This window comes from Phasianus colchicus, chromosome 37 (assembly GCF_987193195.1).
Source record: "Phasianus colchicus chromosome 37, bPhaCol1.hap1.1, whole genome shotgun sequence".
Lineage (NCBI taxonomy): Eukaryota > Metazoa > Chordata > Aves > Galliformes > Phasianidae > Phasianus > Phasianus colchicus.
This window is the reverse complement of record NC_143472.1, coordinates 2,269,738-2,285,940: the sequence shown is the minus strand read 5'-3', so window position 1 is coordinate 2,285,940 and position 16,203 is coordinate 2,269,738. Positions and strand designations below refer to the sequence as shown.

The following is a 16,203-nucleotide window of genomic DNA, read 5'->3' as shown; positions in this document are numbered from 1 at the left end:
AGCCCCATAGCTACCCCATAGCGACCCCATAGCGCCCCATAGCGCCCCATAGCGCCCCATAGCGCCCCACATCCCCCTATTGTGCCCCATATCGCCCCATAGCACCCCATAAGACCCCATATTACCCCATAGCGCCCCATATCACCCCACATCGCCCCATATCGCCCCATAGCACCCCATAGCGCCCCATAGTGCCCCATATCACCCCACATCGCCCCTTATTGCCCCATAGCGCCCCATAGCGACCCCATAGCGCCCCATAGCGCCCCATAGCGCCCCATAGCGCCCCATAGTGCCCCATATCACCCCACATCGCCCCTTATTGCCCCATAGCACCCCATAGCGCCCCATATCACCCCACATCGCCCCATATCGCCCCATAGCACCCCATAGCGCCCCATAGCGCCCCACATCCCCCCACATCGCCCCTTATTGCCCCATAGCGCCCCATAGCGACCCCATATCACCCCATAGCGCCCCATAGCGCCCCATATCACCCCACATCGCCCCATATCGCCCCATAGCACCCCATAGCGCCCCATAGCGCCCCACATCCCCCCACATCGCCCCTTATTGCCCCATAGCGCCCCATAGCGACCCCATATCACCCCATAGCGCCCCATAGCGCCCCATAGCGCCCCACATCGCCCCATATCGCCCCATAGCACCCCATAGCGCCCCATAGTGCCCCATATCACCCCACATCGCCCCTTATTGCCCCATAGCGCCCCATAGCGACCCCATATCACCCCATAACGCCCCATAGCGCCCCATAGCGCCCCACATCCCCCTATTGTGCCCCATATCGCCCCATAGCACCCCATAAGACACCATATTACCCCAGAGCGCCCCATATCACCCCACATCGCCCCATATCGCCCCATAGCACCCCATAGCGCCCCATAGCGCCCCATAGCGTCCCACAGAGCCCTATTGTGCCCCATAGCGCCCCATAGCGCCCCATAGCACCCTATAGCACCCTATAGCATCCCATAGCACCCCATAGCACCCCATATCGCCCCATAGAACCCTATTGTGCCCCATAGCGCCCCATAGCGCCCCATATCGCCCCATAGCGCCCCATAGCACCCTATAGCACCCTATAGCATCCCATAGCACCCCATATCGTCTCATAGCACCCCATAGCGCCCTACATCCCCCCATAGCACCCCATAGCGCCCCATGTCGCCCCATAGCACCTCATAGCGCCCCATAGCGCCCCATATCATCTCATAGCACCCCATAGCACCCCATAGCGCCCCACAGAACCCTATTGTGCCCCATAGCGCCCCATAGCGCCCCATATCGTTTCATAGCACCCCATAGCACGCCATAGCGCCCCATATCGCCCCATAGCGCCCCATAGCGTCCCAAAGAACCCTATTGTGCCCCATAGCGCCCCATAGCGCCCCATAGCGCCCCATAGCACCCTATAGCACCCTATAGCATCCCATAGCACCCCATATCGTCTCATAGCACCCCATAGCGCCCTACATCCCCCCATAGCACCCCATAGCGCCCCATGTCGCCCCATAGCATCTCATATCACCCCATAGCGCCCCATATCGTCTCATAGCACCCCATAGCACCCCATAGCGCCCCACAGAACCCTATTGTGCCCCATAGCGCCCCATAGCTCCCTATAGCACCCTATAGCATCCCATAGCACCCCACAGCACCCCATAGCACCCTATAGCACCCTATAGCACCCCATAGCACCCCATAGCGCCCCATAGCGCCCCATATCGTCTCATAGCACCCCATAGCACCCCATAGCACCCCATAGCGCCCCATAGCACCCTATAGCACCCTATAGCATCCCATAGCACCCCACAGCACCCCACAGCACCCCATAGCACCCTATAGCACCCCATAGCACCCCATAGCACCCTATAGCACCCCATAGCACCCCATAGCACCCCACATCCCCCCCCATCGCCCCCCATCCCCCCCCCCATCATCCCATATTCCTCCGCATCATCCCTTCCCCCCCATCCCTCCCCAGGCCCCGCCCCCGGCCCCACCCCTTTAAGCCCCGCCCCCTTCCTCAAGCCCCGCCCCCTGCCCCCCCCCCCTCCATCTCCCCCCCCTCGTTTCTCGTGCCCGCGCGCCGGGGCCGTGCGCGCCCCCGCGGCGGCGTCGGAGCTGCGGGAACGAAGCGGGGACGGAACGGAGCGGCACCGCAGGTTGGGGGGGGGGGGGGATTTTTTTGGGGGGGGGGGATTTAAGGGGGGGATTTGGGGAAATTTGGGGGTGGGGGGGGGGATTTTGGTATATTTGGGGGTGGGGGGGGGTTTGGGGGGGGGGATTTGGGGATATTTGGGGGTGGGGGGGGATTTAAGGGGGGGATTTGGGGGTGGGGGGGGATTTAAGGGGGGGATTTGGGGGTGGGGGGGGGTTGGGGGGGGGGAGTTGGGGGTGGGGGGGGCATAAAGGGGGGGATTTGGGGGGGATTTTGGGATATTTGGGGGTGGGGGGGGGTTTGGGGGGGGGGATTTGCGGATATTTGGGGGTGGGGGGGGATTTAAGGGGGGGATTTGGGGATATTTGGGGGTGGGGGGGATTTAAGGGGGGGATTTGGGGGTGGGGGGGGGTTGGGGGGGGGAGTTGGGGGTGGGGGGGGCATAAAGGGGGGGATTTGGGGGGGATTTTGGGATATTTGGGGGTGGGGGGGGATTTAAGGGGGGGGATTTGGGGATATTTGGGGGTGGGGGGGGGTTGGGGGGGGGATTTGAGGGTGGGGGGGGATTTAAGGGGGGGGGGATTTGGGGATATTTGGGGGTGGGGGGGGAATAAAGGGGGGGATTTTGGGATATTTGGGGGTGGGGGGGGCATTTGGGGGGGATTTTGGGATATTTGGGGGCGGGGGGGGAATAAAGGGGGGGATTTGGGGGTGGGGGGGGTTTGGGGGGGGGGATTTAAGGGGGGGATTTGGGGATATTGGGGGGGGGGGGCGCACGGAACGGAGCGGCACCGCAGGTGGGGGGGGGATTTTTTTTGGGAGGGGGGTCGGATGGGATGGGGGGGGGGATTTAATGGGGGGATTTGGGGATATTTGGGGGTGGGGGGGGGGCAGAAGGGGTGGGGTTGGGGGTCGTGCTTTGGGGGGGGGGGTTTATTTGGGGGTATTGGGAGTCGGTCTTTGGGGAGGGGGGGATGGGGGGGGTTATTTGGGGGTCTTTCCAGAGGGGGGGGGGGTTATTTGGGGGTCGTATTTGGGGGGGGGGGATATTTGGGGGTCTTTCCAGAGGGGGGGGGAATTATTTGGGGGTACTTGGGGGTCGTTCTGTGGGGGGGGGGGGGGGGGGGCTGTTATTTGGGGGTCGTATTTGGGGGGGGGGACATTTGGGGGTATTTGGGGGTCGTATTTGGGGGGGGGGGGGGCCGTTATTTGGGGGTCGTTCCGAGGATGGGGGGGGGATTTATTTGGGGGTATTGAGGGGGTCTTTCTTTGGGGGGGGGGGCTGTTATTTGGGGTTATGGAGGGGGTCTTTTTTGGGGGGGGGGGGGGCTGTTATTTGGGGGTCTTTCCGAGGAGGGGGGGGGCTGTTGTTTGGGGTTATGGAGGGGGTCTTTTTGGGGGGGGGGGGGGCTGTTATTTGGGGGCCTTTCCAGAGGGGGGGGGGATTTATTTGGGGGTATTTGGGGGGTCGTATCTTGGGGGGGGGGGGCTGTTATTTGGGGGTCTTTCCAAGGGGGGGGGGCAGTCTGTTATTTGGGGTTATGGAGGGGGTCTTTTTTTGGGGGGGGGGGGGGGCTGTTATTTGGGGGTCTTTCCGAGGGGGGGGGGGCTGTTATTTGGGGTTATGGAGGGGGTCTGTTTTGGGGGGGGGGGGGCTGTTATTTGGGGGTCTTTCCGAGGAGGGGGGGGGCTGTTATTTGGGGGTCTTTCCGAGGAGGGGGGGGGCTGTTATTTGGGGTTATGGAGGGGGTCTTTTGGGGGGGGGGGGGGCCGTTATTTGGGGGTCTTTCCGAGGGGGGGGGGAATTATTTGGGGTTATGGAGGGGGTCTTTTTTGGGGGGGGGGGGCTGTTATTTGGGGGTCATTCCGAGGGGGGGGGGGGCTGTTGTTTGGGGTTATGGAGGGGGTCTTTTTGGGGGGGGGGGGGGGTTATTTGGGGGTCGTTCTGTCGGGGGGGGGGGGGGGGGATGAAGGATGGGGGGAGGATGAGGATGGAGGGGGGGGGTGGGGAGGTTTTGGGGGGATTTGGGGGGGGGGGGGGGTCGTTATGGGGGGGGTTGGAGGAATTGAAGGTTTGGGGGGGGGTCGGACGTGGGGGGGGGGCGCAGAATTTGGGGGATCGGTTGGGAGATTTTGGGGGGGGGATTTGGGGCCGTTTGGGGGCGATTTTGGGGTAATGGGGGGGGGTTGAGGTTGGGGGGGGGGCTGCGGTTGTTGTGGGGGGGGGTTAAAAGCGGGGGGGGGGGCGGGGATTTGGGGTCGTTTTGGGGGCATTTGGGGTTTTTTTGTAGGGGGGGGGTGTAGAAAATATGGGGTGGTTGTGGGGGGTTTTGGGGGGGGGGCAGAGATGGGGGATTTGGGATCGGTTTTATGGGGGGGGGGGGGGGCAGAGAAATGGGGGATTTGGGGTCGATTTGGGGGATGCTGGGGGGGGGGAGAGGATGAAGGAAGGGGGGGGGGATGTTGGTTTTTATATGGGGGGGGGCATAAGAATTTGGGGTCGTTTTTGGGGGGGGGCTTTTATATATGGGGGGGGGGAGGATGATGAGGTTATTGGGGGGGGGGGCTGCAGAATCCATGGGGGGGGGGGGCAAAAGGATGCGATTATTGGGGGGGGGGGGGGGTCCCACATCGCCCCCCCTCCCCTCCCCCCCCTCCTCTCCCTCTGCGCCCCCCCCCCCCCAAAATATTGCGGCCCTTTGGGTGCTCCCAACCCCCCCCCCCCCCACCTTCACCATCGCCGTGATTTGGATGGGGGGAGGGGGGGGCAGTGCTCATTTGCACGCTCGTGTGTATTGAGGGGGGGGTGGTGTGCAAAGCCGGGGGTGTGGCTATTTTGGAGGGGGGGGGGTGGGGTGGGCAACGGTGTTTTGGGGTGGTGGGGGGGGGGGGTGGGATTTGCACTCGCGTGTGTTTGTGCGTTGCACGAGGCGGGGCGTGCGGTGCCGTGGGGGGGGGGGGGGGGGGGGGGTTGGGGGGTTTGCACACGCGCGTGTGAGGCCCGTGCTGCCGTTTCCGCGGGGTCGAGTCTGGCGGTTGCACGCGCGCGTCTCTGTGGCTTTTGCACGCTTTTGCACGCTTTTGCACGCTTTTGCACGCGTGTGCCCGCCCGGCACACGCTTGTGCACACGTGTTTGCACGGAGCCGCGCGTGCTGTGGTGCACACGCGCGTGCCAGGCCGCGCCATTGAACGCCCCCCCCCCTTTCCCTTCCTCCCAGGGGGCTGATTGGTGTTAATTAATGAAGCCCCGCCCCTCCCGGGAGCCCCCCCGGACCCCCCCCCCCCCACTTCTCCTCTCGGTGACCTTCAGGTGGGGGGGGGCTGAGTGGGGGCTGTGGGGCTGAGTTATAGGGCTGAGTTGTGGGGCTGAGTGGGGGCTGTGGGGCTGAGCTATAGGGCAGAGCTATAGGGCTGAGCTATGGGGCTGAGTGGGGGCTGTGGGGCTGAGTTGTAGGGCTGAGCTGTGGGGCTGAGTGGGGGCTGTGGGGCTGAGCTATAGGGCAGTGCTATGGGGCTGAGTGGGGGCTGAGTGGGGGCTGTGGGGCTGAGCTGTGGGGCTGAGTGGGGGCTGTGGGGCTGAGCTATAGGGCTGAGCTGTGGGGCTGAGTGGGGGCTGTGGGGCTGAGCTATAGGGCTGAGTTGTGGGGCTGAGTGGGGGCTGTGGGGCTGAGCTGTGGGGCTGAGCTGTGGGGCTGAGTGGGGGCTGTGGGGCTGAGCTATAGGGCAGTGCTATGGGGCTGAGTGGGGGCTGAGTGGGGGCTGTGGGGCTGAGCTATAGGTATGAGCTGTGGGGCTGAGTGGGGGCTGTGGGGCTGAGCTGTGGGGCTGAGCTGTGGGGCTGAGTTGTGGGGCTGAGTGGGGGCTGTGGGGCAGAGCTGTGGGGCTGAGCTATAGGTCTGAGCTGTGGGGCTGAGTGGGGGCTGTGGGGCTGAGCTATAGGGCAGTGCTATGGGGCTGAGTGGGGGCTGAGTGGGGGCTGTGGGGCTGAGCTGTGGGGCTGAGTGGGGGCTGTGGGGCTGAGCTATAGGGCTGAGCTGTGGGGCTGAGTGGGGGCTGTGGGGCTGAGCTATAGGGCTGAGTTGTGGGGCTGAGTGGGGGCTGTGGGGCTGAGCTGTGGGGCTGAGCTGTGGGGCTGAGTGGGGGCTGTGGGGCTGGGCTATAGGGCAGAGCTATAGGGCTGAGTTGTGGGGCGGAGTGGGGGCTGTGGGGCTGAGCTATAGGGCAGAGCTGTAGGGCAATGCTGTGGGGCTGAGTGGGGGCTGTGGGGCAGAGCTATAGGGCAGAGCTATAGGGCTGAGCTGTGGGGCTGAGTGGGGGCTGTGGGGCTGAGCTATAGGGCAGTGCTATGGGGCTGAACTGTGGGGCTGAGTGGGGGCTGTGGGGCTGAGCTATAGGGCTGAGCTGTGGGGCTGAGTGGGGGCTGTGGGGCTGAGCTATAGGGCTGAGCTGTGGGGCTGAGCTGTGGGGCTGAGTTGTGGGGCTGAGTGGGGGCTGTGGGGCTGAGCTGTGGGGCTGAGCTGTGGGGCTGAGTGGGGGCTGTGGGGCTGGGCTATAGGGCTGAGTAATGGGGCTGAGTGGGGGCTGTGGGGCTGAGCTATAGGGCAGAGCTATAGGGCAGTGCTGTGGGGCTGAGCTGTGGGGCTGAGTGGGGGCTGTGAGGCTGAGCTATAGGGCTGAGCTGTGGGGCTGAGCTGTGGGGCTGAGTTGTGGGGCTGAGTGGGGGCTGTGGGGCTGAGCTGTGGGGCTGAGCTGTGGGGCTGAGTGGGGGCTGTGGGGCTGAGCTATAGGGCAGAGCTATAGGGCAGTGCTGTGGGGCTGAGTGGGGGCTGTGGGGCTGGGCTATAGGGCAGAGCTATAGGGCTGAGTGGGGGCTGTGGGGCTGAGCTATAGGGCTGAGCTGTGGGGCTGAGTTGTGGGGCTGAGTGGGGGCTGTGGGGCTGAGCTATAGGGCTGAGCTATGGGGCTGAACTGTGGGGCTGAGTGGGGGCTGTGGGGCAGAGATATAGAGCTGAGCTATGGGGCTGAGCTGTGGGGCTGAGTGGGGGCTGTGGGGCTGGGCTGTGGGGCTGAGCTATAGGGCTGAGCTATGGGGCTGGGCTATGGGGCAGAGTGGGGGCTGTGGGGCTGAGCTGTGGGGCTCAGCTATGGGGCACAGCTATAGGACAAAGCTGTGGTGCAGAGCTATGGGGTGGTGCTATGGGGCAGAGCTGTGGGGTGGTGGTGTGGGGTGGTGCTGTGGGGCAGAGTTGTGGGGCAGAGCTGTGGGGTGGTGGTGTGGGGCAGAGCTTTGGAGCTGAGCTGTGGGGCAGAGCTGTGGGGCAGAGCTATGGGGCAGAGTGGGGGTTTTGGGCTGAGCTGTGGGGCTGAGCTATGGGGCAGAGCTGTGGGGCAGAGCAGGATCTATGGGGCAAAGCAAGGGCGGAACTCAGGGCTGTGGGGCGGAACTCAGATCTTTGGGGCAGAACTCAGGGCTGTGGGGCGGAACTCAGATCTGTGGGGCAGAACTCAGGGCTGTGGGGCAGAACTCAGATCTATGGGGCAGAACTCAGGGCTGTGGGGCAGAACTCAGATCTATGGGGCAGAATTCAGGGCTGTGGGGCAGAACTCAGATCTATGGGGCAGAATTCAGGGCTGTGGGGCGGAACTCAGATCTATGGGGCGGAACTCAGAGCTGTGGGGCAGAACTCAGATCTATGGGGCGGAACTCAGGGCTGTGGGGCAGAACTCAGATCTATGGGGCAGAACTCAGGGCTGTGGGGCGGAACTCAGATCTATGGGGCAGAACTCCGTGCTGTGGGGCAGATCTGTGGGGCAGCACGGGATCTATGGGGCAGATCTGTGGGGCGGAGCGGCTCTATGGGGCACCCGCACTCCCCAACCCCCTCCTCCCTCTTCCCCCCCCCCCCCCCGCAGGTGCAGCACTTGGGCTGATTGGTTCATTATGCGGCGCAGCTAACGAGGGGCGCGGCTATAAATAACCCCAGGGCTCATTTGCATAATTTCATCTCCCCCCCCCCACCCCCCCCTCCCTTCACCCCCTCCCCCCCTTCACCCCCTCCCCGTCCCGTTACCATAGCGACCCCCCCCCCCCCCCCAATTCCCCAATCACGGGGTTCGTTAGCGCGGCGCTAACGAGGGGGGGGGGTCTCCCTGCTCTCCCACAGGCGATGCTGTGACCCCCCCCCCCCCCCCGGGACCCCCCACCCCGAGAGCCGCCATGAGCCCTGCGGGGAGGGGGCAACGCCGGGACCCCCATAACGCCGTGGAGGTCCTCCAAGAACAGCCAAAGGTCCTCCAACAACAGCCGGAGGTTTTCCAAGAGGCCGCGGTCAACCGAGGCGCTGTGGTCCTCCAACAGCATGTGGTCCTCCAACAGAACGCGGACCTCCAAGGAGCCCCTCCGGAAGCTGAGGTCCTCCAAGACTCTATGGTCAGCCAGGGGTCTGTGGTCCTCCAAGGCTCCGTGGTCCTCCAACACCCTGCGGTCCTCCAAGACTCCGTGCTCGAGCGAGGGTCTGTGGTCCTCCAAGACCCTGTGGTTCACCTGGAGACAGAGGTCCTCCAAGACTCTATGGTCAGCCAGGGGTCTGTAGTCCTCCAAGGCTCCGTGGTCCTCCAACACCCTGCGGTCCTCCGAGAGTCCGTGCTCGACCGAGTGTCCGTGGTCCTCCAAGACCCCGTGGTTCACCTGGAGACAGAGGTCCCCCAAGACTCTATGGTCCGCCAGGACCCCAATGTCAACCCAGACCTCATCGTCCTCCAAGACTCTATGGTCAGTTGGGGCTCCGTGGTCCTCCAAGGCTCCGTGGTCCTCCAACACCCCACGGTCCAGCTGGAGGCAGAGGTCAACCGAAGCTCTGTGGTCCTCCAACACCCCGCGCTCCTCCAAGACCTCAAAGTCAACCGAGACTCCGTGGTCCTCCAAGACTCCGTGCTCAACCGAGGCTCCGCAGTCCTCCAAGACCCCGCGGTCCACCTGGAGACAGAAGTCCTCCAACACCCCTCGCTCCTCCCCTCCCCCGTGACCCCCCCGGAACCCGACCCCCCCCAGGGTCCCACCGCCAACCCCGGCCCCCTGACCGACCGACGCTCTGTGACCCCCCAGCGCTCCGTTCCCGTGGACCTGGAGGACCCCACAGCCCTCGGGGACGCAGAGAGTCGCCAGGACTCTATGGTCAGCTGCGGCCCCACGGATCAGCTGGAGCTGAAGACCCCCCGCCACCCCACGGCCTCTCTGGGTCTGGAGGTCCTCCAGAACTCTGTGTCCGACCGCCGCCCCGCAGCCCCTCTAGGCCTCAAGGCTCACCCCAACTCTATGGTTAACTGTGACCCGACGGAACACCTTGACTTGAAGGCCCGCCACGACTCTACGGCCAACCACAACCCAACGGCCGCTCTAGGCCTCAAGGTCCTCCACGGCTCTATGGCCGACTGCAGCCCAGCGGCCTCTCTAGGCCTCAGTGCCCACCGTGACTCTGTGATTAATTGTGACCCAACGGCCGCTCTAGGCCCCAAGGTCCCCCAGAACTCTATGATCAACTGCAGCCCCACGGCCACTCTAGGCCCCAAGGTCCCCCAGAACTCTATGATCAGCTGCAGCCCCACGGCCGCTCTAGGCCTCAATGCCCACCGTGACTCTGTGATTAATTGTGACCCAACGGCCGCTCTAGGCCCCAAGGTCCCCCAGAACTCTATGGTCAACTGCAGCCCCACGGCCACTCTAGGCCCCAAGGTCCGCCAGGACTCTATCGTTAACACCGATCCAATGGAACACCTTGACTTGAAGGCCCACTGTGACTCTATGGTTAACCACGACCAAACGGCCGCTCTAGCCCCCAAGGCCCACTGTGACTCTATGGCCAACTGCGACCCAACGGACACTCTAGGCCCCAATGCCCACCACAACTCTATGGTCAAACTCAGCCATGTGGCTCCTCTAGTCCCAAAGGCCCACTGTGATTCTATGGCCAACCATGACCCCACGGCCTCTCTAGGCCTCAAGGTCCTCCAGAACTCTGTGGTCGACTGCAGCCCCATGACCACTCTAGGACTCAATGCCCACCGTGACTCTATGGTTAACTGTGACCCGATGGAACACCTTGACTTGAAGGCCTACCACAACTCTATGGCCAACCCTGTCCCAACGGCCTCTCTAGACCTCATGGTCCCCCAGAACTCTATGGTCAGCCACAGCTCCATGGCCGCTCTAGGCCCGAAGTCCCACCGCAACTCTATGGCCAACCATGACCCAGTGGCCACTCTAGGCCCCAAGGCTCACAGTAACTCTATGGTCAGTTGCAGTCCCATGGCCACTCTAGGCCTGAAGACCTCCTGCGACTCTATGACCAACCACGACCCAGCGGCCACTCTAGGCCCAAAGACCCCCTGCGACTCTATGACCCACAGCAGCTGTATGGCCACTCTAGGCCCGAAGATCCCCTGCAACTCTATGACCAATCACAACCCAGCGGCCACTCTAGGCCCAAAGACCCCCCACAACTCTATGACCAACCATGACCCAATGGCCACTCTAGGCGTGAATATCCCCTGCAACTCTATGACCCACCACAGCTCTACAGCCACTCTAGGCCTGAAGAGCCCCTGCGACTCTATGACCCACAGCAGCTCTACGGCCACTCTAGGCCTGAAGACCCCCTGCGACTCTATGACCCACAGCATCTCTATGACCAACCACGACCCAGCGGCCGCTCTAGGCCCAAAGACCCCCTGCAACTCTATGACCCACAGCAGCTCTACGACCCACAGCAGCTCTATGACCAACCACGACCCAGCGGCCGCTCTAGGCCCGAAGACCCCCTGCAACTCTATGACCCCCCGCATCTCTACAACCAACCACGACCCAGCAGCCACTCTAGGCCCGAAGACCCCCTGCAACTCTATGACCCCCCGCATCTCTACAACCAACCACGACCCAGCAGCCACTCTAGGCCCGAAGACCCCCTGCAACTCTATGACCCCCCGCATCTCTACGACCAACCACGACCCAGCGGCCGCTCTAGGCCCGAAGACCCCCTGCAACTCTATGACCCCCCGCATCTCTACGGCTGCTCTCTGCCCTGAACGTCCGTCTGCCCCACGTCGCCGCCTGCCCGCCTTGGCCATCCTCACCCTCTGCGCCCTACTGTGCCCTCCTGGCACCTCGGCCTCAACCTTAGAATTCCCAGGGACTCCGGGTCAGTGGGTTCGTTACAACCGCTGGGGATCCGGTGGTCGTTTGAGCTTCAGCTTGAAAACCAACGTCAGCCGCTCTCTGTTGCTCTACATGGACGACGGTGGCAACTGCGACTTCTTGGAGCTGCTGGTGGCCGAAGGGAGGCTGAGGCTGCGTTTCGCCATCGCCTGCGCCGAACCCACCGTCGTGGCGTCGGCGTCGGCGGTGAACGACGGCCGCTGGCATTCGGTGACGTTGAGCCGGAGAGGGAGAGAAGCGGCGCTGGCGGTGGACGGGGAAACGTCGGCGGGGGTCGTGAGGTCCAAAAGGGCCGAGATGGCGGTGGGCAGCGATTTGTTCGTGGGGGGGATTCCGCCCGACGTCCGTCTGTCCGCTCTGACTCTCAGCACGGTGAAATACGAAGCTCCTTTCCGGGGTTGGGTGGCTGAGTTGAGGGTGGGTGAAGAGCCGGCGGTGATGCTGGGGGCTCAGGGGGTGCGTGGGGTGAACGGCCGGGAGGAGGAGGAGGAAGAGGAGGAGGAGGAGGAAGAGGAGGAGGAGGAGGAAGAGAGGAGACGTTGCGCCCAGCACCCACCTTGCGCCCATGGAGGGCGATGCGCCCTGAGGAGGGGGGAGCCACAGTGCGACTGCGCCGGCACCGGGCACAGCGGGCCCTTCTGCGGGGAAGGTGAGGGGAAGGGGACGGTTGTTGTGGGGTGGGGGGTTGTTGTGGGGTGGGGGGTTGTGGGGTGGGGGGTTGGAGGGCTGGTGGTTGTGGGGAGGGGGGTTGTTGTGGGGTGGGGGTTGTTGTGGGGTGGGGGGTTGGAGGGCTGGTGGTTGTGGGGAGGGGGGTTGTTGTGGGGTGGGGGGTTGTGGGGTGATGGTTGTGGGGACGGGGGTTGTTGTGGGGTGGGGGGTTGGAGGTCTGGTGGTTGTGGGGTGGGGGGTTGTGGGGTGGGTGGTTGTGGGGTGGGGGGTTGTTGTGGAGTGGGGGGTTGTGGGGTGGGGGGTTGTTGTGGGGTGGGGGGTTGTTGTGGAGGGCTGGTGGTTGTGGGGAGGGGGGTTGGAGGGCTGGTGGTTGTGGGGTGGGGGGTTGTTGTGGGGTGGGGGGTTGTGGGGTGATGGTTGTGGGGACGGGGGTTGTTGTGGGGTGGGGGGTTGGAGGTCTGGTGGTTGTGGGGTGGGGGGTTGTGGGGTGGGTGGTTGTGGGGTGGGGGGTTGTTGTGGAGTGGGGGGTTGTGCGGTGGGTGGTTGTGGGGTGGGGGGTTGTTGTGGGGTGGGGGGTTGTTGTGGGGTGGGGGGTTGTTGTGGGGTGGGGGGTTGGAGGGCTGGTGGTTGTGGGGAGGGGGGTTGTTGTGGGGTGGGGGGTTGTGGCGTGGGGGGTTGTGGGGTGATGGTTGTGGGTTGGTTGTTTTTGGGGTGGGGAGTTGTGGGGTGGGGGGTTGTGGGGTGGGTAGTTGTGGGGTGGTTGTTTATGGGGTGGGGGGTTGTGGGGTGGGAGGTTGTGGGGTGAGTGGTTGTGGGGTTGTAGGGTATTTGGTTGGAGGTCTGGTGGTTGTGGGGTGGGGGGTTGTTGTGGGGTGGGAGGTTGTGGGGTGGTTGTTTTTGGGGGGGGGGTTGTAGGGTGGGGAGTTGTGAGTCGGTTGTTGTGGGTGGGGGGTTGTGGGGTGGGGGGTTGTGGGGAGGTTGGTTGTGGGGTGGTTGTTGTGGGGTGGGGGACTGTGGAGTGGGTGTTGTGGGATGTTTGGTTGGAGGTCTGGTGGTTGTGGGGTGGGGGGTTGTGGGGGGTTGTGGAATGGGAGGTTGTGAGTTGGTTGTTGTGGGTTGGTTGTTGTGGGGTGTTTGGTTGGAGGTCTGGTGGTTGTGGGGTGGGGGGTTGTGGGGGGTTGTGGAATGGGAGGTTGTGAGTTGGTTGTTGTGGGTTGGTTGTTGTGGGGTGTTTGGTTGGAAGTCTGGTAGTTATGGGTGGTTGTGGGGTGGTTGTGGGGTGGTTGTGGGGTGTTTGGTTGGAGGTCTGGTGGTTGTGGGGTGTTTGGTGGTAGGTTGGGTTGTTGTGGGTCAGGTTGTTGTGGAGTTTCTGGTTGTGGGTTTGATTGTTGTGGGTTGGTTGTCGTGGAGCGTTTGGTGGTGAGCTGGGTGGTTGTAGGTTTGCCTGTTGCAGGTCGGATTGTAGGGTGAGTTGTGGGTTGGTTGTTGTGCGGCGGTTGTTTGTGGGGTTGGGCGTTTGTGGGGCTTTTGGTTGTGGGTTGGGTGGCTGCGCGGTGTTTGGTGGTGAGTTGGGTTTGTTGTGGGTGGGGTTGTTGTGGGTTGGGTTGTTGTGGGTTTGGTTGTTTGTTGTGGGTTGGGTTGTTGTGGGTTGGTGGTTGTTGGTTGAGCATTTGTGAGTTGAGCTGCTATGAGTTGGGCTGTTGTGGGTTGGGTTGTGGGTTGTTGTGGGTCGGGTTGTTGTGGGTTGGGGTGTTGTGGGGTGTTGTGGGTGGGGTTGTTGTGGGGTGTTTGGTTGTGGGTTGGTTGCGGTTGTTTGTGGGGTTGGGCGTTTGTGGGGCTTTTGGTTGTGGGTTGGGTGGTTGCGCGGTGTTTGGTGGTGAGTTGGGTTGTTGTGGGTTGGGCTGTTGTGGGTTGGGTTGTTGCGGGTTGGTGGTTGTTGGTTGAGCATTTGTGAGTTGAGCTGCTATGAGTTGGGCTCTTGTGGGTTGGGTGGTTGTGGGTTGGGTTGTTGTGGGTTGGGTTGTTGTGGGTTGGGTTGTTGTGGGTTGGGCTGTTGTGGGGTGTTGTGGGTCAGGTTGTTGTGGGGTGTTTGGTTGTGGGTTGATTGCGGTTGTTTGTGGGGTTGGGCGTTTGTGGGGCTTTTGGTTGTGGGTTGGGTGGTTGCGCGGTGTTTGGTGGTGAGTTGGGTTGTTGTGGGTTGGGTTGTTGTGGGTGGGGTTGTTGTGGGTTGGTGGTTATTGGTTGAGCATTTGTGAGTTGAGCTGCTATGGGTTGGGCTGTTGTGGGTTCGGTTGTTGTGGGTTGGGTTGTTGTGGGTTTTTGTGGGTCGGGTTGTTGTGGGTTGGGGTGTTGTGGGGTGTTGTGGGTGGGGTTGTTGTGGGGTGTTTGGTTGTGGGTTGGTTGCGGTTGTTTGTGGGGTTGGGCGTTTGTGGGGCTTTTGGTTGTGGGTTGGGTGGTTGCGCGGTGTTTGGTGGTGAGTTGGGTTGTTGTGGGTTGGGCTGTTGTGGGTTGGGTTGTTGCGGGTTGGTGGTTGTTGGTTGAGCACTTGTGAGTTGAGCTGCTATGAGTTGGGTTGTTGTGGGTTGGGTTGTTGTGGGTTGGGTTGTTGTGGGTGGGGTTGTTGCGGGTTGTTGGTTGTTGGTTGAGCATTTGTGAGTTGAGCTGCTATGGGTTGGGCTGTTGTGGGTTGGGTTGTGGGTTGTTGTGGGTCGGGTTGTTGTGGGTTGGGTTGTTGTGGGTTTTTGTAGGTCGGGTTGTTGTGGGGTGTTTGGTTGTGGGTTGGTTGCGGTTGTTTGTGGGGTTGGGCGTTTGTGGGGCTTTTGGTTGTGGGTTGGCTGGTTGTGCAGTGTTTGGTGGTGAGTTGGGCTGTTGTGGGTTGGGTTGTTGCGGGTTGTTGTGGGTCGGGTTGTTGTGGGGTGTTTGGTTGTGGGCTGGTTGCTGTTGCAGTAGGTTGGGTTGTTGTTACGGGTTGTGTTGTTGTGGGGTGCGTGGTTATGAGTTGGGTTGTTGGGGATTGGGTTGTTGTGAGTCGGGCTGCTGTGCATTGGGTGGTTGTGGGGTGTTTGATCACAAGTTGGGTGGTTGTGGGTCAGGTTGTTGTGGGTCAAGTTGTTGTGGGTCGAGTTGTTGTGGGTCAGGTTGTTGTGGGTCTGGCTGTGGGCCGAGCTGTGGGTCAGATTGTTGTGGGTTGGGTTGTGGGTCAGGCTGTAGGTTGGGCTGTTGTGGGTCGGGTTGTTGTGGGTCAGGCTGTGGTCAGGTTGTTGTAGGTCAGGTTGTTGTGGGTCTGATTGTGGGTCTGGTTGTGGGTTGGGTTGTTGTGTGTCAGGTTGTGGGTCTGGTTGTTGTGGGTCGAGTTGTTGTGGGTCAGGTTGTTGTGGGTCAGGGTGTGGGTCAGGCTGTGGATTGAGTGGTTGTGGGTCGGGTTGTGGTCTGTGGGTCAGGCTGTGGGTCAGGTTGTGGGTCGAGTTGTTGTGGGTCGGGTTGTTGTGGTCAGGCTGTGAGTCGGGTTGTTGTCGGTCAGGTTGTTGTGGGTCAGGTTGTGGGTCTGATTGTAGGTCAGGCTGTGGGCCGGATTGTTGTGGGTTGGGTTGTTGTAGGTCAGGTTGTTGTGGGTCGGATTGTTGTGGGTCGGGTTGTGGGTTGGGCTGTAGGTCGGGTTGTGGGTCGGGTTGTTGTGGGTCAGGTTGTTGTGGGTCGGGTTGTGGGCCAAGCTGTGGGTCGGATTGTTATGGGTTGGGTTGTGGGTCAGGTTGTGGGTCAGGTTGTTGTGGGTCAGATTGTTGTGGGTCAGGCTGTAGGTTGGGTTGTTGTGGGTCAGGTTGTTGTGGGTCAGGCTGTGGGTCGGGTTGTTGCTGGTGGGTTGTGGGTCAGGTTGTTGTGGGTCAGGTTGTTGTGGGTCAGGCTGTAGGTTGGGTTGTTGTGGGTCGGGTTGTTGTAGGTCAGGTTGTTGTGGGTCGGGTTGTTGTGGGTCGGGTTGTTGTGGGTCAGGCTGTAGGTTGGGTTGTTGTGGGTTGGGTTGTTGTAGGTCAGGTTGTTGTGGGTTGGGTTGTTGTGGGTCGGGTTGTTGTGGGTCAGGCTGTGGATCGGGTGGTTGTGGGTTGGGTTGTTGTGGGTCTGATTGTGGGTCAGGTTGTTGTGGGC

General features: G+C 62.2%; 1 protein-coding gene across 1 annotated transcript in view; it reads left to right on the top strand.

The window, feature by feature from the left end:
* The first annotated feature begins 8,384 nt into the window (after positions 1-8,384).
* The window catches only part of LOC116240883 (neurexin-2-like), a 126,975-nt gene continuing 119,156 nt past the window's right edge, over positions 8,385-16,203 (top strand). The window contains exon 1 of the mRNA XM_090129697.1: positions 8,385-12,043. Within this exon, the coding sequence (XP_089985823.1) occupies positions 8,401-12,043 (3,643 nt within the window). The 5' untranslated portion in view covers positions 8,385-8,400. The remainder of the gene's footprint in view (positions 12,044-16,203) is intronic.